The following is a 24,890-nucleotide window of genomic DNA, read 5'->3' as shown; positions in this document are numbered from 1 at the left end:
AGTATAACGCTTCATTTGTGATGAGAGCTGGGCGGTGGCAGAGAGTTCAGTGGGGTCACGGCCTGGGGGGGAGAAGCTGTTTCCCATCCTAACCATTCTCGTCCTAGTGCTATGGTACCTCCTGCCTGAGTCACCGAGATTGTGGGACGGATGGGAGGGACCACTGACAATTCTGAGGGCCCTGTGTACACAGCACTCCTGATAAATATCCCGATGGGTGGGGGAGAGACCCCCGATGTTCCCCTGAACAGCCTTTGTAATTCTTGCAGTTCCCGTGTCAGATGGTGATGCAGTTGGCCAGGATGCTCCTGCCGTACGTACCCACCCCAGCATCGCTCGGAACCCATCGAAACCCCGCGACACCCAGACCGGGATGTGCCCCCTCCCCGATGCACGGGTTGAGAATAGTGCTAACTGAGGTCTCTCCACAGCCCCCACCGTCCCTCACCCCTCGTCTCCACCTCGAGCCACACCTACCTCCAGTGGGGGGCAAAGCAGTGGATTTTGGGGTCTGGGGAGGAGCGATTGGGATTGGGACGGAGGAGGGTCTCTGCCTGGCTGAGATGTTGCGAAGATTTTCAGATGTTGCCCTCTAAGGTTGAATAGCCAGCTAAGCCTCGATTGAAAGTCAGCCTCCATCCCCTTCCCTCCATCCACTCCCCCTTCCCCTTCCATCCCCTCCCCTTCCCTCCCCTCCCCTCTCCTCCATCCCCTCCCCCTCTCCCCTTCCCTCCATCCCCTCCCCCTCCCCTTCCCTCCATCCCCTCCCCCTCCCCTTCCCTCCATCCCTTCCCCCTTCTCCACTACCTTCCATCCCCTCCCTCTCCCCTTCCCTCCATCCCCTCCCCCTCTCCCCTTCCCTCCATCCCTTCCCCCTTCTCCACTACCTTCCATCCCTTCCCTTGTCCCCTCTTCCCCCCACCCACAGGACAGGGGGAGTGGGGAGCAGCCGGGGATTGGAGTTTGAAATGATCAGAGAGCAGGGCTTTAAACAAATTAGCAAAAAACTTTATTGAGTCTGAAAATTTACAACGGTGTGGGGAGAGCAGGTGAAGGAGGGGTAGGGTGATCTGAGAGAGCAGGGGAGGGGAGAGGGGGCAGCCTGCGTCCAGTGCTGGGCTCAGTCGGGGTGAGGTGAGGCCGCACTGGGTCCTGTTGCTCCACTTGCCTGTTCGTGCTGCTCTCCTTCTGTGGAATGGGGAGGAGGAGGGCAGACAGTCAGGAGTGGTGGTCCTCTTAAACCCGAACCCCTCCTCCCTCATCCCATTCCCCTCCCCTCGCCACTCACAGACACACTCATCCCCTCCACAAGACATCGGAGCAAAATAAGGCGTCCCTCCCTCCCTCCCTCCTCTGCCCACACCCCTTTCTCCATCCCGTCACTCACCCACGCACCTCCACGGTCCGGGGCAGCCCCCAAGTGTCACTACGTTTCCGGCGCCAACGTAGCGAGCCCACAACTCACTAACCCTCACTGGGATGTGGGAGGAACCCGGAAAAGCTGGAGGAAACCCACAGGGAGAAGGTACCAACTCCTTACAGACAGCAGCGGGGATCGTTCCTGCTAGAGCGTTACGCTAACTGCTCTGTTACCTGCACATCGCAAGGGGACAGACTGAATTCACGGTACAGGAATCATAAAAAACATCTCGACTGTATGTGCTTTGCGAGCTGCTGGAAAAGAAGTGGGTATCGGTCGGTGTGAGGGAGGCCAGAGTCGATCGTTTCCTGATCTGTCAGGGCATTGAAGGATATGGCGGTAAGGTAGGTGCACCAGGTTGAGTGGGATCCGGGATCGGCCATGATGGAATAGCAGAGCAGACTTGATGGGCTGAATGGCCTAATTCTGCCCCTGTGGTCTATTCCCCAGATGGCGCCGAGCTCCCGCCTCCATCTGATGGGGTTGCTGGCACTGCACGAGTGGCTCTGTCACCCACGACCTTACAAACCAGAACACGTGCATCACCACATCACAGAGATCCCAGAAGGATGATCCCCGTGGAACACCGACCGTCTCCATCACCACCACGCCTCTCAGCTTCCTGTTTCCAAGCCGGTCTTAAACCATAAGAAAAAGCAGCTAAATTCAGGCTGTTCAGCCCATCGAGACTGGGACATCATGCCCAGGAGAATGGGGGCCGAGAGGGAAATGGATCAACCATGATGAATGGCAGGCAGACTCGATGGGCCAAACGGCCTAATTCTACTCCTTATTGTCTTACTCTCCTGCCTTCTTCCCATAACCTTTAACACCCTGACTAACCAAGAGCCTATCAACCTCTGCTTGAAATACCCGATGACTGGGTTCCCACGACCGTCTGTGGCAATGGATTCCGGAGATCCATCACTATTTGGCAAAAGAAATTCCTCCTCAAAGAGGTTCCCCTCCTTCCCCCACCACCACTCCTCCGAGCTTTTGAAAGCAGGCTACCACGAGCAACCTTGTTGTAAGTGTTAGTGAGGTCCACGGAGACACCATCCACCACCCCACACTACCCTTGCAGCCTAATTTGACGATGTGAAGTGACTTGGTAGAGGTGCACAAGATGATAAGAGGCACAGATCGAGTGGACAGTCGGAGACTTTTTCCCAGGGTGGAAATGGCTAATTTTAAGGTGACTGGAGGAAAGTATAGAGGGGGTGTGTTCATAGACTCTGCCCATTGAGTTTGCTCCACCATTCCATCATGGGTGATTTATTACCCCTCTGAACCCCATTCCCCTGCCTTTTCCCTGTTGCCCTGACTACTCAAGAACCTATCAACCTCCACTTTAAATATACCCGATGACTTGGCGTCCATGTGGCAATGAATTCTGTGCATTCGCCACTCTCTAGATACAGAAGTTCCTCCTCAGCTCTGTTTTGAAGGTCCTTCTATTCTGAGGTTGTGTTCCCTGGTCCAAGACTCTCCCACTGTAGTGACCATCCTCTCCGTATCCACTCTACCTACACCTTTCAAACTTGACAGTTTTCAGTGTGATCCTCCAACAATTTTCTAAGCTCCAGCAAGCACAGGCCCAAAGCTCTTCATGCATCAACCTTCCCATTCCCAAAATCATTCTCGTGAACCTCCTCTGGACCTTCTCCAATGTCAGCACGTCCTTCCTTAGTTGAGGGGCCCAAAACTGCTCACAATGCTCCGTGCAGTCTGGCCAATGTCTCAACGTTACATCCTCGCTCTTCTATTCTAGTCCTCTTGAAATCAATGTTAACACTGCATTTGCCTTCCCTTCCAAAAACTCAACCTGGAAGTTATCCTTTAGGGAATCCTGCACAAGGACTCCCAAGTCCCTCTGCTCTTCCGATTTCTGATAGTTTTTCCTCCCTATTAAGAAAAATATTCCACTCCATTATTCCTTCTACCAGAATGCGTCACCATACATTTCCCTTCACTGTATTCCATCTGCCACTTCTTTGCCCGTTCTCCTAATCTGCCCCAGTCCCTCTGCAGACTCCCCTCTTCATCAACACCACCTGCCCCTCCACCTATTTTCATATCGTCTGCAAACTCGGCTATAAAGCCACCAATTCCATCATCCAAATCACTGACATATAACGTGAAAAGGATCGGTCCCAACACGGACCCCAGTGGAACGCAACTAGTCACCAGCAGCAAATCAGAAAAGGTTCCCTTTATCCCCACTCTTTGCCTCCTGCCCATCAGCTACTGCTCTATCCACGCTAGGATCTTTCCTGTAATACCATGGGCTCGTGGCTTGTTAAGCAGCCTCATGTGTGGCAGCTTGTCGAGGGCCTTCTGAAAATCCAAGTACACAACGTCAACCGATTCTCCTTTGTCTATCCTGCTTGTTATTTCTTCAAAGGGCAGTCATAGAGAAGTTCAGCGCAGAAACAGGCCCACCGGGAGTCCGGCGTGGGGTGGCGGGACTGCTTTACGTCAGCGTTAACGACCTCTGGCAGCAAAATCGACGTGCTGGTGGGATGCAGGCAGGCCTGACCCTCGGCCCGCACGGTTAAAATCGCCCGTGACGACGAAGGTGCCGTTGGGGTGACTGGCCTGGTTTGGTGAGCTGGTGCTGGAGAGTTCATGCAGAGCCTCGCCAGCGTTAGTAGTGGCGGTTTTGGCTGTTGAAAGATCACCGTTAATGCCTCCACAATCTCTTCAGCCGCCTCTTTCAGAACCCTGGGGTGTAGTCCACCTGGTCCAGGTGACCTTCAGACCTTCCAGCTTCCCAAGCACCCTCTCCTTCTGCCCCCTGAGTAGTGTCTGAGGTGGGGTTTTTTTTACACAGAGTGTGGTGGGTGTGTGGAACACCCTGCTGGGGATGGTGGTGGAGGCAGATACATTAGGGGCATTTAAAGACCCTTAGGTAGGCACAGGGATGATAGAAACATGGAGGGTTATGTGGGAGGGAGGGTTAGATTGACCTTAGAGTAGGTTAAAGGGTCAGCAGAACATTGTGGGCCGAAGGGTCATGGCCAGCCTCGCACAAAGCCACGGTGACTTTCTGCCCTCAGCATCCATCCCTCCTTCCCTCCGCAGTCCTCCTGTGCCCCTGCCCCTCACCTGTCTCGCCCGGGCTTTGTCCCCGGTCCCCGTCTGCCTCTGGCTCGGCGATGGGGAAGTCATCGGGAGGCCACCGCAGCTCGCCGCTCTCCACCTCGCTGACATCGGTCGGCTCCACCACGATGGAGGGGAGGCGGTCCTTCAACTTCCCCTCACCCTCGTACGACTCACAGGGGTCCGGGAAAATCTACCGAGAGAGAGAGTGAGAGAGGTTCAGAGTCCGGGAGAGATGGAGAGAGAGAGTGAGAGAGAGAGAGGTTCAGAGACCGGGAGAGATGGAGAGAGAGAGTGAGAGAGAGAGAGGTTCAGAGTCCGGGAGAGATGGAGAGAGAGAGTGAGAGAGAGAGAGGTTCAGAGTCTGGGAGAGATGGAGAGAGAGAGTGAGAGAGAGAGAGGGGGAGGGGGAGAGAGAGAGATAGAAAGGGGAGAGAGAGAGGGAGGGAGGGGGAGGGGGAGAGAGGGGGAGAGAGAGAGATAGGGGAGAGAGAGAGAGGGAGGGAGAGAGGGAGAGGAAAAGAGAGAGAGAGAGGGAAAGAGAGCGAGAGAGAGGGGGGAAAGACAGCGAGAGAGAGAGGGGGGGGAGGGGGAGAGATGGAGAGAATGAGAGAGAGGGGAGAGAGAGGGAGAGAGAGAGAGGGAAAGAGAGCGAGAGAGAGAGGGAGAGAGAGGGAGACAGAGAGAGAGAGGGAGAGGACAAGAGAGAGAGAGAGAGGGTAAGAGAGCGAGAGAGGGGGGAAAGAGAGAGGGAGAGAGAGATTGATTGATTGATTCAGAGACCGGGGATGATGCAGTGTGTGTGTGTGAGAGAGAGAGCAAGAGATTGTGAGACTGAGAGAGATGCAGAATGTGTGTTAGTGTGAGATAGAGAGAGAGAGATACAGAGAGACCAGGAGAGATGCAAAGAGTTTGTGTGTGTGAGAGAAAGAGAGAGATTTGAGACTGAGAGAGAGAGATGCAGAATGTGTGTTAGTGTGAGATAGAGAGAGAGAGATACAGAGAGACCAGGAGAGATGCAAAGAATTTGTGTGTGTGTGAGAAAGAGAGAGATTTGAGACTGTGAGAGATTCAGAGTCCGGCAGATGCAGAGACTGTGTGAGTGTGTGTGAGAGAGATTGAGAGACTGGGAGAGATGCAAAGAATTTGTGTGTGTGAGAGAGAGTGTGAGGGTGAGGGAAATACCGACTGTTGGAGAGGGATACTAAGACTGTGTGTGTGACAGAGAGAGATTGTGAGAGAGATATGGAGACTGTTAGACATGACAGCCATCAGACAGGGAAGGAAGCGCAGAGGGAGATGGGGGAGAGGGCGAGGGGAGATCCTGAGGTCGAGATACAGAGATATGAGAGTGAGAGAGGGGAGAGACAGATATGAAGAGACTGTGTGCGAGAGATACAGAGACCATGAGAGAGGGGGTAAGGAGAGAGACGGGGTGGCGGAAGGAGAAAAAACAAGCGAGGCAGGGAGTGAGAAAATTAATATTCAAGATTGCTTGATGTAATTTCCAGTACACAAGTTTAAAGGAGAACAAAATAATTGTTACTCCGGATCTGATGCAGACCAAAAAAACACAAGATGAAGAGCACAACAATAATAAAAAAGGAAGCAAGAGAGAGAGAGAGAGAGAGAGAGATTGGGAGACAGAAGAGCAGTGTCTGGAAAAGGGAGATGGAGGAGGGAGGGAGAGGGAAAGAGAGAGGGGAGAGAGAGACAGATAGATAGAGAGAGAGATACAGACGGGGTGGGAGGACGCAGCAAGAGACTCCCATCCACGAGCCCTGCTCCCTGGGGTGGGAACCTGCCTCAGCAGAGGCCAAGCCTCTCACCCATCGCCCCCTTCAATACTCCCGCATGCCCCCCCACCCTGGTCTCAACCCCCAGGGTGAGAGGGATGGTACGTGGTAGGTGGGAAGGAGTGGGGAGCATTGTGAGTGAAGACGGCCATCGAGGGAAGGAGACCATTCGGCCCATCATCCCCTGCACATGGTCCATCTCCCATCATTCCCTGCACACGGTCCATCTCCCATCATTCCCTGCACATGGTCCATCTCCCATCATTCCCTGCACATGGTCCATCTCCCTCCATTCCCTGCACATGGTCCATATCCCATCATTCCCTGCACACGGTCCATCTCCCATCATTCCCTGCACACGGTCCATCTCCCTCCATTCCCTGCACATGGTCCATCTCCCTCCATTCCCTGCACATGGACCATCTCCTATCATTTCCTGCACATGGTCCATCTCCCTCCATTCCCTACACATGGACCATCTCCTATCATTTCCTGCACATGGTCCATCTCCCTCCATTCCCTGCACATGGTCCATCTCCCTCCATTCCCTGTACATGGTCCATCTCCCTCCATTCCCTGCACATGATCCATCTCCCTCCATTCCCTGCACATGGTCCATCTCCCTCCATTCCCTGCACATGGTCCATCTCCTATCATTCCCTGCACATGATCCATCTCCCTCCATTCCCTGCACATGGTCCATCTCCCTCCATTCCCTGCACATGGTCCATCTCCCTCCATTCCCTGCACATGGTCCATCTCCTATCATTCCCTGCACATGATCCATCTCCCTCCATTCCCTGCACATGGTCCATCTCCCATCATTCCCTGCACATGGTCCATCTCCCTCCATTCCCTGCACATGGTCCATCTCCCATCATTCCCTGCACATGGTCCATCTCCCTCCATTCCCTGCACATGGTCCATCTCCCTCCATTCCCTGCACATGGTCCATCTCCCATCATTCCCTGCACATGGTCCATCTCCCTCCATTCCCTGCACATGGTCCATCTCCCATCATTCCCTGCACATGGTCCATCTCCCTCCATTCCCTGCACATGGTCCATCTCCCTCCATTCCCTGCACATGGTCCATCTCCCATCATTCCCTGCACATGGTCCATCTCCCATCATTCCCTGCACATGGTCCATCTCCCTCCATTCCCTGCACATGGTCCATCTCCTATCATTTCCTGCACATGGTCCATCTCCCTCCATTCCCTGCACATGGTCCATCTCCCATCATTCCCTGCACATGGTCCATCTCCCTCCATTCCCTGCACATGGTCCATCTCCTATCATTTCCTGCACATGGTCCATCTCCCTCCATTCCCTGCACATGGTCCATCTCCCATCATTCCCTGCACATGGTCCATCTCCCTCCATTCCCTGCACATGGTCCATCTCCCTCCATCCCCTGCACATGGTCCATCTACCTCCATCCCCTGCACATGGTCCATCTCCCGTCATTCCCTGCACATGGTCCATCTCCCATCATTCCCTGCACACGGTCCAAATCCCTCCATTCCCTGCACACTAACAGTCTCTTAAACTCCTCTGTCGTATCTGCCTCCACCCCCACCCCTGGCAGCTCATTCCACACACCCACCTCTGTGCAAAATAACTTGCCCCATGGTCAATGCCTCCCACTGGTGTTGGACATTTCAACCCTGGGAAACAGACACTCCCTGTCCACGCTATCGGTGTCTCTCATGATCCTATAAACCTCGATCTGATCTCCCCTCGGCCTCTGACGCTCCAGAGAAAACAGCCCAAGTTTACCCGGCCTCTCGTGATAGCACACGCCCTCTAAACCGGGCAGCATCCTGGTGAACCTCTTCTGCCCCCTCTCCAAAGCCCCAACTTCCCTCCTACGGTGGGACGACCAGAACTGAATGCGGTACTCCGAGTGCAGCCCGACCAGGGATTTACACCGCTGCAACGTGACTTCATAAATTTTATACCCAAGCCGGCTGTACGCCACCTTTACCACCCAATCTACTTGGAATGAGCTGCCAGGGAAGGTGCCGGAGGCGTTGGATTTTAGTTACCCTCTGTGGTTAAGGGTCCCGCCATTCACCGTGTAGTTTCCAAAGTTCGAAGTAACTTTATTATCAAAGTACATATATGTCACTATATACAACCCGGAGATTCATCTTCCCACGGGCATTCACAGGAAACACAGTAGAAAAGACAGAAGCCCGTCCACACACACACACACACACACACACACACTCACACACACACACACACACACACACACACACACACACACACACACACACTCACTCACACCACACACACACACACACACACACACACACACACACACACACACACACACACACTCACTCACTCACACACATTCACACACACACACACTCACTCACACACACACACACACACACTCACACACATTCACACACACACGCACACACACACACGCACACACACATTCACACACACGCACACACATTCACACACACACACTCACACACACACTCACTCACACACATTCACACACACACGCACACACACACACGCACACACACATTCACACACACGCACACACATTCACACACACACACTCACACACACACTCACTCACACACATTCACACACACGCACACACACACACGCACACACACACTCACACACACACACACACTCACTCACACACATTCACACACACACGCACACACACATTCACACACACACACACTCACTCACACACATTCACACACACACGCACACACACATTCACACACACACACACTCACACACTCACTCACACACATTCACACACACACGCACACACACATTCACACACACACACACTCACACACACACACATACACACACACACTCACTCACTCACACACACACATACACACACACTCACACACACACACTCACACACACTCACACACACACACACGCACACATTCACACGCACACACACACACTCACTCACACACACATACACACACACACTCACACACATACACACACACTCACACACACACATACACACACACTCACACACACACTCACTCACACACACACACTCTCACACACTCACTCACTCACTCACACACACACACTCACTCACACACACACACACACAGTGTGCAAAAGATAAACTGTGCAAACACAGAAAGGAAAAATAAATAAGCAATAAAGATCGAGAACATGAGACGAAGAGCCCTTGAAAGTGAGTCCATAGGTTGTGGGAACAGTTCAGTGTTGGGGTGAGTGAAGTTACCCCCTCTGGTTCAGGAGCCTGATGGTTGAGGGGTAATAACTGGGCATTTGACCCTTCCTAAATTGCAACACCTCACCCTTGCTCCGATTAAGTCCTGATCAAGTCAAGTCACTTTTATTGTCATTTTGACCATAACTGCTGGTACGGTACACAGTAAAAACGAGACAACGTTTTTCAGGACCATGGTGTTACATGACACAGTACAAAAACTAGACTGAACTACGTAAAAACACAGAAAAAAACTACACCAGACTACAGACCTACCCAGGACTGCACAAAGTGCACAAAACAGTGCAGGCATTGCAATGAAGGGTCACAGCCTGAAACGTTGACTGCCTATTCCCCTCCACAGACGCTGCCTGACCTGCTGAGTTCCTCCAGCATTTTGTGTGTTGCCCTGCTTTAGGACTTCCCACCCTCTTCATGCCACGGAAAAGGGGCAAGTGGTCCCCACGTTGGACTCCATCTGCCATCTCTGTAACTGACCGACATCCCGCCGTGTCCTTTTGACAAACTTCACCGTCCACGACTGAACCAATTCTTGTGCAATGTTGGTACCTGATAAGAGGCCTTTCTAACCCCCACGGTCTTCACCCCCTTTGGGTGGAGGTTAGGGGTCTGCATAGCACGGGCCTGTCTTTGGAGCCGTGTCCGGGATTGACCTCCTCCGCTGAGTCTGTGGGCAGCCTTGGTTCCCATCCAGTCCCCGGGTGGGAAATTTCCCTCTCTGCTCACTTTAAAATAGTTCCATCACTTAGCCAAGATTCTGAACCCTGACCCTGTTACGTCGCAGCCTTTCTTCTGGCTTCCCGCAGGAATACTCCTGTCGGGGACGGTGAGGCTACGCCGCGTTACGGTCCTGGTCTGACACAGGTTCGCCGTAACTGGAAATTGGGGAGGGGGGAGGGTGGTGGGAGGACTGTTCAGCTGATCTCCCCGAAAGGCACACGATAGCCACGGGGTGGGGTGGGGAATCGTGGTTCCCTGCCCTGCCGCTAGTTATCTGCTCTCGGCCCGTACGTCTGCGGGGGGGGGCTACAGACTCGCAGAGGAATGCGTCAGAGAGCCGAGGGATTTAGCCCAGACGTCAAACCGTTGATCTCCGTCAGACTGTGACCCCTGGCCTCGGGGAGTTTGGTTCGAAAATAAAACCAAGAGTTGCAGAGAGCAACTAGCCCTTTCGGGGGGTGGGAAAGGCTGACAAAAGGAAGATGCATCTGCTACCAATAGACTTCACACAAAAGGTGGGGGGGGGCCCCTCTCTGTAATGAGGTGAAGATATTATTGGTGCTGACCACACAACACCGGTAACCGTGAACTTCCCCGATGACATTTGACCTGCCGGAGCACTGGCCCAGATTAACCCCCGTCTCCTGTTTCTGCATCCAGATCTGTGACTGAGCTACACTCAGTGGCCAGTTTATTAGGCACACCTGCTCGTTAATGCAAATATCTAATCAGCCAATGGTGTGGCAGCAACTCAATGCGCCAAAGCATGCAGACACGGCCAAGCGGTTCAGTTGTTCAGACCAAACGTCAGAACGGGGAAGAAATGTGACTTTGATCGCGGAGTGATTGTTGGCGCCAGATGGGGTGGTTTGAGTATCTCAGAAGCCGCTGATCTCCTGGGGTTTTCGCGCACAACCATCTCGAGAGTTTACAGAGAGTGGTGCGAAAAGCAAAAAACATCCAGTGATCAGCAGTTCTGTGGGCAAAAACGCCTCGTTAATGAGAGAGGTCAGAGGAGAATGGCCAGACTGGTTCAAGCTGACAGGAAGGTGACAGTATTTTCAATAACAACAGTGGTGTGCAGAAGAGCATCTCTGAACGCACAACACGTCAAACCTTGAAGTGGACAGGCTCCAGCAGCAGAAGGCCACACCGTGCACCTCTCCTGTACCTAATAAACTCGCCCCGGAGTGTAAAAACCTCCCACGATGTCCATTTGCAACCCCCTTGTCCGTCCGCAACTGAACAAATTTTTTTATAAAGGAATTTATAAAAAACGGCGCGGGAACCGAACTCCAAAGTTCGGAATGTCCTCCCCGTGATCGTGCGGGCTTCCTCCGCCCCGAACTGTGATAGCATCGTGCTAACCGCCACGCTATCGCGATGCCCTCCTCCGGGCTCTCAAACAACCTTCTGTCTCCACCCCACTCCGCACCTTTAGTTGGATATTCGCGGTCAGAACACACTAAGACCCAAGAGTGGTCCTGGCTTCGCAGACAAGTCCAGATTTGTACGATTCTGAATCCAGGTCCACACACTGTCCCGGCGAGGGGAGGGACTGTTCCTTTAAGGAGCCCAGGCACCGCGGACTGAACCCGTGTCAAGTCTATGACGTCCTGGGACGGATGCACAGACTCCGAGGGGAATTGACTTTTGCTGCTGTTTGCGCCCGTTGCCCTGGTAACTCTCTTCGGAAAAATAAACCTTCCTTTGGCTGGGCTTTTAAAAACGGCTTCTGCCTGTCCCACGAGGGAGACCTTTCTCTGCGACCGGCTCGAGCAGTGTTCCCGCGGCCGCCTGTGCAGGTACACGGGCCGCGCAGTAGCCAAATTGCTCGCGCACACGTAGCCTTCGTAGCCACGCGGCTGGAACCGGGATGCAGCGAGAAAAAGTTTCATTATACCCTTCAATTAATAAATAAAATCAAATGTATCGTTCAATCTTCGTTCTAAATATTCATACTATGCATAATTACCCCCCAAAAAAACCATTTAAAGTGTCGCACAGTCTCCAGGCCTGGGTAAGAATTTCCGGCTCAGAGCAATGGTTAGTCCGCACACCCCTGGGTGGGTGGGGAACTCGGTGGAAGAGGCTGAAGAACGGGACAAGCGTAGAGTGCGCAAAGGGGGTTCCATGTGCTGTTGTCTCTCCCAGTGGAGTCCCTGGGCAGTGGTAACCACCGGGGGTGATGTTGGGTGACATTAATGGGGACCTCAGAATAACAAGGCCTGTGGGTGCAGGCTCTCCCTTTCCAATCTTCCTTTCACCTTCTCTCCCCCTCCCTTCCCATTCTCCCCCTCTCCCCCTCCCTTCCCATTCTCCCCCTCTCCCCCTCCCTTCCCATTCTCCCCCTCTCCCCCTCCGTTCCCATACTCCCTCTCTCTATCCCTGCCCCCTCTCTCCCCCTCCCTTCCCATACTCCCTCTCTCTATCCCTGCCTCCTCTCTCCCCTCCCTTCCCATACTCCCTCTCTCTATCCCTGCCCCCTCTCTCCCCCTCCCTTCTCTCCCCCTCCCTTCCCATACTCCCCCTCTCCCCTCCCCATTCTCCCTCTCTCTATCCCTGCCCCCTCTCCCCCTCCCTTCCCATTCTCCCCCTCTCTCCCCTTCCCTTCCCATACTCCCCCTCCCCATACTCCCCCCCTCTCTCCCCTTCCCTTCCCATACTCCCCCTCTCTATCCCTGCCCCCCTCTCTCCCCTTCCCTTCCCATACTCCCCCTCTCTATCCCTGCCCCCTCTCTCCCCCTCCCTTCCCATACTCCCCCTCTCCCCTCCCTTCCCATTCTCCCTCTCTCTATCCCTGCCCCCTCTCCCCCTCCCTTCCCATTCTCCCCCTCTCTCCCCTTCCCTTCCCATACTCCCCCTCCCCATACTCCCCCCTCTCTCCCCTTCCCTTCCCATACTCCCCCTCTCTATCCCTGCCCCCTCTCTCCCCTTCCCTTCCCATACTCCCCCTCTCTATCCCTGCCCCCTCTCTCCCCCTTCCCTTCCCATAATCCCCTCTCAATCTCTGTCCCTCTGTCCCTATCCCCTACCCCTCTCTGTTCCTTCTCTCTCCTCCCTCCTATATCTCCCCTTCCCCGTCTCTCTACCCTCTTATCTCTCTCCTCGCCCTCTTGATCTCTCTCACCCCCACTCTCGCTCTCTCCTGCTCTCAATCACTTTCCCTCCCTTTCTTTCCCTCTCCCTTCTCCTCTCCTCTCTCCCTCCCTTCCCCTCTCTCTCTCTCTTTCCCTCTGTCTCCCTCTCTCCTCTCTCTCAATGTTTTCTCTCCACTCCTCTCTCTCCCCCCCCTCTCTGCTTCACTCCTCCCTCCCTCCCTTGTGGAGTTGATCACAGCCCGGGCACCCTGCGACACCGGCCACGTTTACCGGCCGCTGCCACGGTTCTTTCCGTAAGGAACCGAACGTCGCGCAGGCGTCAGTGACCGTCGCCCCCTCTCACCTCCGGACGGAGGGACGGGCAGCGGGGAGGACTTTCCCCGGGGCAATGACTGACCTCCAGCGCCCAGACCCGGCTGAGCCCCGGACTGGGACTGGACACTGGGCGGTCGGACCTCACCCGCCTCGCAGGACAGGCCCGGAGTCGAGGCAGGGCTGGGCCAGGGTCGCTCGGCGGGCGGGAAGGGCTCTAAATAAATCGAACCACCGCTCGGGTGTGGCCGGTCAGAGCTCCACGGCAGGGAAGCCGGCTGTTCGGCCCTTCTGATCTATACTGATCCCGGTGCCTGCCGAGCTGGTCTCATTCGCCTGCCTTTATAGTTATAGAATACGAAACAGGCCGCTCAGCCCATCTACACGGAGGGGAGCCCGTTTGAGACTGTCCGGCATCGGCACGCAGACGGAGTTCCGCGCTCAGGTACGCGGGGGGAGCAGGAGGAGGCCAATCGGCCCATCGGGGCAATCCCAGCCCACGTGGCGGTTTGAATTTGCCGTCGCCCTTCGTTATAGAGCCATAGAGCAGAACAGCACAAAACAGGACCTTCGGCCCATCTAGTCTGTGCTGGGCTGTCACTCCACCCAGACCATTTCCCTCTGTACCCCTCCCATCCAAACTTCTCTTAAACGTTGCAATCAAACTCCAACCTATGGTGCGCTGGCAGCTCGTTCCACACTCTCCCCACCCCCCCCGAGTGAAGACGTTCCCCCTCCTATTCCCCTTAAACCTCACCTTTCACCCTTAACCCCTGACCTCTAGCAGTCTCACCCACCTTCAGTGGAAAAAGCCTCTGTCTTTTGCCCCCAGTGTTGGTTCCCTCACGAGGGACGCGGAGGTTTCTGAGTGACGCCAGCCTCCCATCTTTCTCTGGGACTGTTTTCCCAGCGATCTATTTTCATGGTCAGAATAATAAACCGAACTCTCGCAGACTGGGACTGAGCGAGGCCAAGGTCCTGCGTTATTTATAGCTGGCCCGGGGAAATCTGCCAAACTCAGCACTGACAGGGGCATCAACCAATCCATCACCTCCCTCTCTCTCCCTCCCCTTTTCACTCCTTCCTCCTTTCTCTACCCCTCTCTATTGCTCTCTTCCCATTTTCTCCATGTCTGTCTCTCTCTATCTCTCCCCCTCAACCCTCCTCTCCCCTCTCTCCCACCCTCTCCCTCTCTCCCATCCCCCCTCCTCTCCCAGCCCTCCCCCTCTCTCCCCTCCCCCTCTCTCCCAGCCCTCTCCCTCTCTCCCATCCCCCTCCCACCCTCTCTCTCCCAGCCCTCTCCCTCCCCTCCCCCTCTCTCCCATCCCTCTCCCACTCCCCTCTCACCCTCCCTCTCTCACTCTCTTCCCCTCATCCCCTTTCTTGTTCTCCCTCTCTCTCCACTCTCATCACCCCTCTCTCACCCCTATCACTCCTCCTCACCCTCTCCCCTACTCTCATTTGCCCCACTCACCCTCCTCTTTCACTCTCCCCCCTCTCTCTTCTACCCCTCTCTCCCTTTCTCTCTCCATCTCTCTAGCTCTCTCTGTCCCCCTCCCCATTCTCTCCACCCCCTCTCTCCCCCTCTTTTCACCTCTTGAAACCCCCTATTGGGTACAATAGGGTCTTTTAAGAGACTCTTGGATAGGAATATGGAGCTCAGAAAAATAGAGGGCTATGGGTCACCTTAGGTAATTTCTACAGTAAGTACATGTTCGACACAGCATTGTGGGCCAAAGGGCCTGTATTGTGCTGTAGAGTTTCTATGTTCTACCTCCTTCTGTCTCTCTCTTTCCATCCCTCGCTCACTTCTCTCCTCTCCCCCCCTCCCCCTCCCTACTGCCCTCTCTCTCGCTCCCCACTTGCTCTTCTCTCTCTCCGCCCTCTCTCTGCCCCTCTCCCCCATCGGACTGGAAGTCCCTACAAAGGACTGTGAGAATGGTCGAGAAGATCACAGGGGTCTCCCTACTGTCCATCAGGGACATTTATCAGGAGCGCCGCGTTCGCAGGGCCCTCAGTATTATCCAGGATCCCACCCGTCCATCCAGCATCCTCTCTGACTTTCTACCCTCGGGCAGGAGACTCCGATGCACAAAGACGAGAACGGTCGGGATGGGAAACAGTTTCATCCCTCAGGACAAGAGGCTTCTGAACTCCCTGCCACATCGCATTCAAAGTGTCCCCAGTTAATCTGTACCCTACAATATTTAATTTATGCACTTCAGTTTATTCATTTGTAGATTTAATTCTTACTTTCCCGAGTTATTGAGCGTTCTGTGTGCTACTAACGTCGGCCTGTTTGACGGTATACATGCATACGGTTAAATGACTTCCCTCTGCCTCCCCCACCTCCCTCCCTTCTTGCGCCCACTGTCAGTCCCACCTTGTTCCGTTCCCCCTCCCGTCAACCCCAGCGCACTCCCCCCCCCACCCGGCCGTCCTGCCTCTACCTGGAAGGGAAGTCCGGTGTCGTCCTGCCCGAGGGGCAGCCCCTCCTGGGTGGCCTTGCAGCCACTGACGAGCATTTGTGCCATGCTGGGGGGAGGTCCCTCCTCGCCGTTTCCTGCGGGGACAGAGGGGAGGGGGTGTTGAGGGAGGCTTGTCTCAGCCACTTGCCCCTGGATCCCCGACGCTGGGAGGGCCCAGCGCCCGCGGACGAGCCTCCGTATGGTCCTGGTGCCCGCTGGCTGAGGGTCAGCATGGGGAAGCGGGTCATCTGCTGACCAGGTTGTTTGGGACAGCTCCCCTGGGTCCTAATACCCACCCGGTGGCTTCAACTCGGAGAATTGTGTCCAGTTCTGGTCCCCTCATTACAGGAAGGAGGTGGAGGCTTCAGAGAGGGTGCAGAGGGGATTCACCAGGATGCTGCCTGGATTAGAGAGGGTGCAGAGGAGATTCACCAGGATGCTGCCTGGATTAGAGAGGGTGCAGAGGGGATTCACCAGGACGCTGCCTGGATTAGAGAGGGTGCAGAGGAGATTCACCAGGATGCTGCCTGGATTAGAGAGGGTGCAGAGGAGATTCACCAGGACGCTGCCTGGATTAGAGAGGGTGCAGAGGAGATTCACCAGGACGCTGCCTGGATTAGAGAGGGTGCAGAGGAGATTCACCAGGACGCTGCCTGGATTAGAGAGGGTGCAGAGGAGATTCACCAGGACGCTGTCTGGATTAGAGAGGGTGCAGAGGATATTCACCAGGATGCTGCCTGGATTAGAGAGGGTGCAGAGGAGATTCACCAGGACGCTGCCTGGATTAGAGAGGGTGCAGAGGAGATTCACCAGGATGCTCCCTTGTTTAGAGAGGGTGCAGAGGAGATTCACCAGGACGCTGCCTGGATTAGAGAGGGTGCAGAGGAGATTCACCAGGACGCTGCCTGGATTAGAGAGGGTGCAGAGGAGATTCACCAGGATGCTGCCTGGATTAGAGAGGGTGCAGAGGAGATTCACCGGGACGCTGCCTGGATTAGAGAGGGTGCAGAGGAGATTCACCAGGACGCTGTCTGGATTAGAGAGGGTGCAGAGGAGATTCACCAGGACGCTGCCTGGATTAGAGAGCATCTCTTGTGAGGAGAGGTTGAGTGAGCGAGGGGGTTTTCTCTCTGAAGGAGGATGAGAGGTGACTTGACAGGGGATACGAGGCACAGATCGAGTGGACAGCGAGTGACTTTTTCCCGGGGTGGAATACGAAAGGAGGGAATTTTTAAGGAGATTGGAGGAAGGTATAGGGGGATGTCAGAGGTCAGTTTTTTGCAGAGGGTGGTGGGTGTGTGGACCACCCTGCCCAGGCTGGGGGGGGAGAGGCAGATACATTTAAGAGCATCACACACAAAATGCATCTATGGAGATGAATAAACAGTCGACATTTTGGACCGAAACCCCTCCTCAAGAGTCTGGTGGACAGACAGATAAATGATAGAGAAATGGAGGGTTATGTAGGAGGGAAGAGTTAAAGGGTTAAAAGGTGAGCACACGACACTGTGGGCCGGAGGGCCTGTAAGGCGCTGGGTCTGCATGTAGAGGATTCTGCCTGTGTGGTATCCAGACGTCATTCCGTGCACAAGCGAAGGGAAACAGTGTTCCGACGACAGGCGAAGAGCGCTGCAGACGGACTGGAAGGTGCAAAGCTAGGCTTGAACTTCCAGCGAAAGAGAGATCCGTTCAGGGCCAGTGTGGTGCTGGAGTGGTCCACATTCTAAATGAACGCCTCTGACAGCCCAGTCCAGCCCCTGGCCTTCGCTACGGAGCCCGGCGGAACCGTTTCTACTCACAGGAGAAGGGGCAAAGCCGGGTTACTGGAGCCTTAAAGCCAGTCGCTTCGGGCAGATGGGGCTCGTCAGCTCAATAGGAGAAGGAAAACTCCGATCTCAAACCTCCGCTGCCCTGCGGCCGTACCCGCTCGTGGGGCAGGCTTCGGGAGTGAACCCCCCGAGGGAAAATCCGGAGCTGGGATCCCTCGGGCAGTCCTACGTTGAGTTCATCGCTGACCGGCGGCTCCTTGTGCCAAACTGTATCGGTCCCCGCCGTTCCTTTGGGTTCGTCAGATGCCTGGAGAGGGGGAGCTTGCTACGTGGGGAACAGCTCGCTCTCCACATCGTACCCAGTTTCCCTCGGTATCAATAGAGTCTGTCTGTCTGTACAGCCCCGGCTTGTGTATCCAGACGTCTAGGATGCAATGTCCATTGTCACCCCTGACCGACAGAGGCTTCAGTCAGTCAGCCATAGGAAAATCGACAAGGACGTTGCCGGGTCGGGAGGGACCGAGTTATAGGGAAAGATCGAATAGGTCAGGATTGTATTCTCTAGAATGTAGAAGACTGAGGGGAGATTTGATAGAGAAGTACAAAATGATGAGGGGTACAGATAGGGTAAATGCAAGAAGACTGTTTCCACTGGGGTTGGGTGGGACTACAACCAGAGGTCATGGGTTAAGGGTGAAAGGTGAAAGGTGAACCTTCTTCACTCGGAGGGCGGTGAGAGTGTGGAACGAGCTGGCGGCACAAGTGGTGGACGCGAGCTGGGTTCCGACGTTGAGGAGAAGTTCGGGCAGGTACACGGACGGGACGGGGTGTGGAGAGCCGCGGACCCCGGTGCCGGTCGATGGGAGTGGGCAGCTCAAATGGTTTAGCATGGTCCGGACAGGCCGAAGGGCCTGTTTTGTGCGCCATACTCTGCTGCAGCTCCACGTCACACTGCCACGCTGCGTGACACCGTAACGCTGGTAAGGACGCACGGCGTGCCTTAGCGGGCACCCCACCGCAGGGAGGGGTGCACCAGCACTCGAGGGAGCGGGCCGCCCCCCCCGGAGAGGAAGGCCCTGCTGGTCAGGCTGGAGCGAGGGAGGCTTATAAAACCGGCCGACCGCCGCCGTCCTCTCCCCTAGGGCGGAGGAGGGCCTAACGCGGGAGGGCAGAGGTTGGAAGGGAAACGGACGGACAACGTGGTGGATCGCGAGATCCTATTACAGCGCCAGGGTTTGATTCCCGCCGCTGACTGTGACCGGGTGGGTTTCCCCCGACTCCCTCCCGTGCTCCGAAGACCTGCAGGTTAGTAGGCCTCGTGGGAGTAATCGGGTGGCAGGGGGCCTGTTTCCGGGCTGGGTTCTAAATGAAAAATAAGCAGGTTAGTAGGCCTCGTGGGAGTAATCGGGTGGCAGGGGGCCTGTTTCCGGGCTGGGTTCTAAATGAAAAATAACACATATGGATGCCTTATGAAAATATATTTGTTTATTTAGCAATACGGAGAGGAACAGCTCCTTCTGGCCCACCGAGACCCACCTCCCAGCCACCCCCCCCGATTTAACCCGAGCCAGATCGCAAGAGAATTCGCAAAGGCCAGTTACCCGACCAACCAATACCTGCTCGGCGGCGGTGGCAAAATCTCAGAGCTTGGGGTCTGAACGGTAACGGTGTACCGCACACGGCCGGGACAGGTCAGTGCTGAATGTCGGGAGGGGGAGAGGACGGAGAGTAAGGACAGTGGAGGTTCCCAGAGTTTAGGGTACGGCTGCTGTTGACACAGCGAGAGGGTTTGTGGAGTCAGATTGGGGTCACAGACAGGGAGGGTTGTAGGGGCTGGAGGGGGTTACAGAGACAGGGAGGGGTGTAGAGGAGGGGGTTACAGAGACAGGGAGGGGTGTAGGGGCTGGAGGGGGTTACAGAGACAGGGAGGGGTGTAGGGGCTGGAGGGGTGTAGGGGCTGGAGGGGGTTACAGAGACAGGGAGGGGTGTAGAGGAGGGGGTTACAGAGACAGGGAGGGGTGTAGGGGTTGGGGGTTACAGAGACAGGGAGGGGTGTAGAGGAGGGGGTTACAGAGACAGGGAGGGGTGTAGGGGCTGGAGGGGGTTACAGAGACAGGGAGGGGTGTAGGGGCTGGAGGGGGTTACAGAGACAGGGAGGGGTGTAGGGGCTGGGGGTGGGTTACAGAGACAGGGAGGGGTGTAGTGGCCAGAAGGGGTTACGGAGACGAGGGGTGTAGGGGCTGGAGGGGGTTACAGAGACAGGGAGGGGTGTAGGGGCTGGAGGGGGTTACAGAGACAGGGAGGGGTGTAGCGGCTGGGATGGGTTACAGAGACAGGGAGGGGTGTAGGTGCTGGAGGGATTACACAGATAGGGAGGGGTGTAGGGGCTGGAGGGGGTTACAGAGACAGGGAGGGGTGTAGGGGCTAGAGGGGGTTACAGAAAAAGGGAGGGGTGTAGGGGCTGGGGGTGGGTTACAGAGACAGGGAGGGGTGTAGGGACTGGAGGGGGTTACAGAGACGGGGAGGGGTGTAGGGGCCGGAGGGGTTACAGAGACAGGGAAGGGTGTAGGGGCCAAAGTGGGTTTCAGAGACAAGGAGGGGTGTAGGGACTGGAGGGGTTACAGAGACAGGGACGGATGTAGGGGCTGGAGGGGTTACAGAGACAGGGAGGGGTGTAGGGGCTGGAGGGGGTTACAGAGACAGGGAGGGGTGTAGGGGCTGGAGGGGGTTACAGAGACAGGGAGGGGTGTAGAGGAGGGGGTTACAGAGACAGGGAGGGGTGTAGGGGCTGGAGGGGGTTACAGAGACGGGGAGGGGTGTAGGGGCCGGAGGGGTTACAGAGACAGGGAAGGGTGTAGGGGCCAAAGTGGGTTTCAGAGACAAGGAGGGGTGTAGGGACTGGAGGGGTTACAGAGACAGGGACGGATGTAGGGGCTGGAGGGGTTACAGAGACAGGGAGGGGTGTAGGGGCTGGAGGGGGTTACAGAGACAGGGAGGGGTGTAGGGGCTGGAGGGGGTTACAGAGACAGGGAGGGGTGTAGGGGCTGGAGGGGGTTACAGAGACAGGGAGGGGTGTAGGGGCTGGAGGGGGTTACAGAGACAGGGAGGGGTGTAGAGGAGGGGGTTACAGAGACAGGGAGGGGTGTAGGGGCTGGAGGGGGTTACAGAGACAGGGAGGGGTGTAGGGGCCAGAGGGGTTACAGAGACAGGGAGGGGTGTAGGGGTTGGGGGTGGGTTACAGAGACAGGAAGGGGTGTAGGGGCCGGAGGGGTTTACAGAGACAGGGAGGGGTGTAGGGGCCGGAGGGGTTACAGAGACAGGGAGGGGTGTAGGGGCTGGAGGGGGTTACAGAGACAGGGAGGGGTGTAGGGGCTGGAGGGGGTTACCGAGACAGGGAGGGGTGTAGGGGCTGGAGGGGGTTACAGAGACAGGGAGGGGTGTAGGGGCTGGAGGGGGTTACAGAGACAGGGAGGGGTGTAGGGGCTGGAGGGGGTTACAGAGACGGGGAGGGGTGTAGGGGCCGGAGGGGTTACAGAGACAGGGAAGGGTGTAGGGGCCAAAGTGGGTTTCAGAGACAAGGAGGGGTGTAGGGACTGGAGGGGTTACAGAGACAGGGACGGATGTAGGGGCTGGAGGGGTTACAGAGACAGGGAGGGTTGTAGGGGCTTGAGGGGTTACAGAGACGGGGAGGGGTGTAGGGGCTGGAGGGGTTACAGAGACAGGGAGGGGTGTAGGGGACAGAGGGGTTACAGAGACAAGGAGGGGTGTAGGGGCTGGAGGGGGTTACAGAGACAGGGAGGGGTGTAGGGGCCAGAGGGGGTCACAGAGACAGGGAGGGGTGTAGGGGCTAGAAGGGGTTACAGAGACAGGAAGTTGTGTAGGGGCCGGAGGGGGTTACAGAGACAGGGAGAGGTGTAGGGACTGGAGGGTGTTACAGAGACAGGGAGGGGTGTAGTGACTGGAGGGGGTTAAAGAGACGGGGGGGGGGGGGTAGGGGCCAGAGGGGTTACAGAGACAGGAAGGGGAGTAGGGACTGGAGGGGGTTACAGAGACAGGGAGATGTGTAGGGGCCGGAGGGGGTTACAGAGACAGGGAGAGGTGTAGGGACTGGAGGGGGTTAAAGAGATGGGGAGGGGTGTAGGGGCCAGAGGGGGTTACAGAGACAGGAAGGGGAGTAGGGACTGGAGGGGGTTACAGACAGGAAATTGTGTAGGGACTGGAGGGGGTTACAGAGACAGGGAGGGGAGTAGGGACTGGAGGGGGTTACAGAGACAGGGAGAGGTGTAGGGGCTAGAGGGGGTTACAGAGACAGGGAGGGGTGTAGGGGCTAGAGGGGGTTACAGAGACAGGGAGGGGTGTAGGGGCTAGAGGGGGTTACAGAGACCGGGAGGGGTGTAGGGGCTGGAGGGGGTTTCAGAGACAGGGAGGGGTGTAGGGGCTGGGTGTGGGTTACAGAGACAGGGAGGGGTGTAGGGGCTAGAGGGGGTTACAGAGACAGAAAGTTGTGTAGGGGCCGGAGGGGGTTACAGAGACAGGGAGAGGTGTAGGGGCCGGAGGGGGTTACAGAGACAGGGAGGGGTGTAGTGGCCGGAGGGGGTTACAGACAAGGAGGGGTGTAGGGGTTGAAGGGGGTTACAGAGACAGGGAGGGGTGTAGTGGCCGGAGGGGGTTACAGACAAGGAGGGGTGTAGGGGTTGAAGGGGGTTACAGAGACAGGGAGGGGCGTAGGGACTGGAGGGGGTTAAAGAGACAGGGAGGGGTGTAGGGGCCAGAGGGGGTTACAGAGACAGGAAGGGGAGTAGGGACTGGAGGGGGTTACAGACAGGAAGTTGTGTAGGGACTGGAGGGGGTTACAGAGACAGGGAGGGGAGTAGGGACTGGAGGGGGTTACAGACAGGAAGTTGTGTAGGGACTGGAGGGGGTTACAGAGACAGGGAGGGGTGTAGGGGCTGGATGGGGTTACAGAGACAGGGAGGGGTGTAGGGGCTGGAGGGGGTTACAGAGACAGGAGGGGGAGTAGGGACTGGAGGGGGTTACAGACAGGAAGTTGTGTAGGGACTGGAGGGGGTTACAGAGACAGGGAGGGGTATAGGGGCTGGGGATGGGTTACAGTGACGGGGAGGGGTGTAGGCACTTGAGGGGGTTACAGAGACAGGAAGTTGTGTAGGGGCTGGAGGGGGTTACAGACAGGAAGGGGAGTAGGGACTGGAGGGGTTTACAGAGACAGGGAGGGGTATAGGGGCTGGGGATGGGTTACAGTGATGGGGAGGGGTGTAGGGACAGGGAGGGGTGTAGGGACTTGATGGGGTTACAGAGACAGGAAGTTGTGTAGGGACTGGAGGGGTTTACAGAGACAGGGAGGGGTATAGGGGCTGGGGATGGGTTACAGTGACGGGGAGGGGTGTAGGGACTTGAGGGGGTTACAGACGGGGAGGGGAGTAGGGCCTGAGGGGGTTCCAGAGACAGGGAGCAGTGTAGGGAAGGAAGGGTTTTTCGAGTCAGGGAGGGGAACCACAAACACCGTACATTATCTGCCTCGCCATCTCCTCCGCGCCCCCCCCCCCCCCCCCCGCCTCTGTCGACAGGACTTACCTCCCGATGCCCGGAGGAGTGCTATATCGGAGGGAGTGCGGTGGAAGGGGACGGGACGGGACCCTGTGGCCCGTGCTTTCTGGGAACGGCTGGTGGCAGAGTCTGGTGTGTGTCGCCTTGGGGGCGGGATGGTGTTTGCGCTCAGCGATGTTAATCTCCATCAACAGGAAGCCCTCTGTCAGCTGTGAGATGCAGCGAGCGAGCGAGAGAGAGAGAGAGAGGCATCAGGGCTGGGTGCAGGGAGGGGAGGGGCAGATTGGGGACGGGGCACTGGAGGGCATCTCCAGGCCGACAGTGGGGAACGTGAGCCACTTGGACGAGAATGTTCGGGGGGGCAGTTGACTCCGAAATGGGTGGCCCCATAGACCGTGAAGATGGTTGTCAGAAATCTCAGAGGAACACCGGGGAAGTAGGCCGGTGGGGGTGGCAAATCACACTCAGCGAACAGCACAGCGCAGGCCCTTCGAAGGCCTCAAGCCTGCTCGCGGCACGGGGGTAGCAACCGGGAGCAGCAGGAGGCCGGAAGACCTCATCCCCGGGAGGGGAGGGACATTCGGTGGCCGACACAAGACGGACGGGCCCGGGGCCCGGGGCTCAGGACGGAGGGCCCCAGCAGGGGTGGTGGGCCAGAAGGGGACCGACCCGTCGGCCCGCGGCGTTGTAGAGGTGCGTGGCTTCTTGGAAGCGGCGTCACGGGGAGACGGAGGCGAGGGAAGTGTCCTGCTCACTGGCCCTCACCAGTCAGGGTACTGAGTATAGGAGCCACAGTGCTCGGGCCCCTTATCTAGGACATTGACAGTGACATTGGAGAGGAGAGGATCACGAAAGTGATTCCGAGGTTGAAGAGTTTGTCATACGAGGAACGTTTGATGGCTCTGGGCCTGTACTCACTGGGATGATGGGGGGGGATCTCATCGAAACCTATCGAACGCCTCGACAGAGTGGGTATTCCCTTCGATGGGGGGGGGGGGTCTGAGACCCGAGGGCACAGCCTCAGAGTAGAGGGGGGTTTCATTTCAGAACAGAGTTGAGGAGGAATTTCGTTACTCAGAGGGTGGTGAGTCTGGGGAATTCATTGCCCCGGGCGGCTGTGGAGGCCAATTCATTGAGTGTGTTTAAAGTCGAGGTCGACAGGTTCTTGATTGGTCAGGGCATGAAGGGATACGAGGGAAAGGCAGGAGATTGGAGCTGAGAGGGGAAATGGATCGGCCGTGATGAAATGGTGAAGCAGACTCGATGGGCCGAATGGCCTAACTCTGCTCCTGTATCTTACGGTCTTGTGTTACAGTTGTGCAAGATCTTGGTGAGGCCGCATTTAGAACATTGTGATCCATTTT

General features: G+C 56.3%; 1 protein-coding gene across 1 annotated transcript; it reads right to left on the bottom strand.

Moving 5' to 3' along the window:
- Window positions 1–986: 986 nt before the first annotated feature.
- On the bottom strand, window positions 987–23,699 carry LOC140717716 (protein LBH-like). Its single transcript, XM_073031395.1, has 4 exons — window positions 23,554–23,699; window positions 16,175–16,287; window positions 4,529–4,715; window positions 987–1,188 (listed from the first exon to the last, which is right to left on the bottom strand). The coding sequence occupies exons 2-4, from the start codon at window positions 16,256–16,258 to the stop codon at window positions 1,121–1,123; spliced, it is 339 nt and encodes a 112-aa protein (XP_072887496.1). The 5' UTR covers window positions 16,259–16,287; window positions 23,554–23,699; the 3' UTR covers window positions 987–1,120.
- Window positions 23,700–24,890: the final 1,191 nt, after the last annotated feature.

The sequence above is a fragment of the Hemitrygon akajei genome, chromosome 28 (assembly GCF_048418815.1).
Source record: "Hemitrygon akajei chromosome 28, sHemAka1.3, whole genome shotgun sequence".
NCBI classification, from domain to species: domain Eukaryota; kingdom Metazoa; phylum Chordata; class Chondrichthyes; order Myliobatiformes; family Dasyatidae; genus Hemitrygon; species Hemitrygon akajei.
The sequence above is the reverse complement of the archived record's forward strand: the minus strand, read 5'-3'. Positions and strand labels throughout refer to the sequence as shown.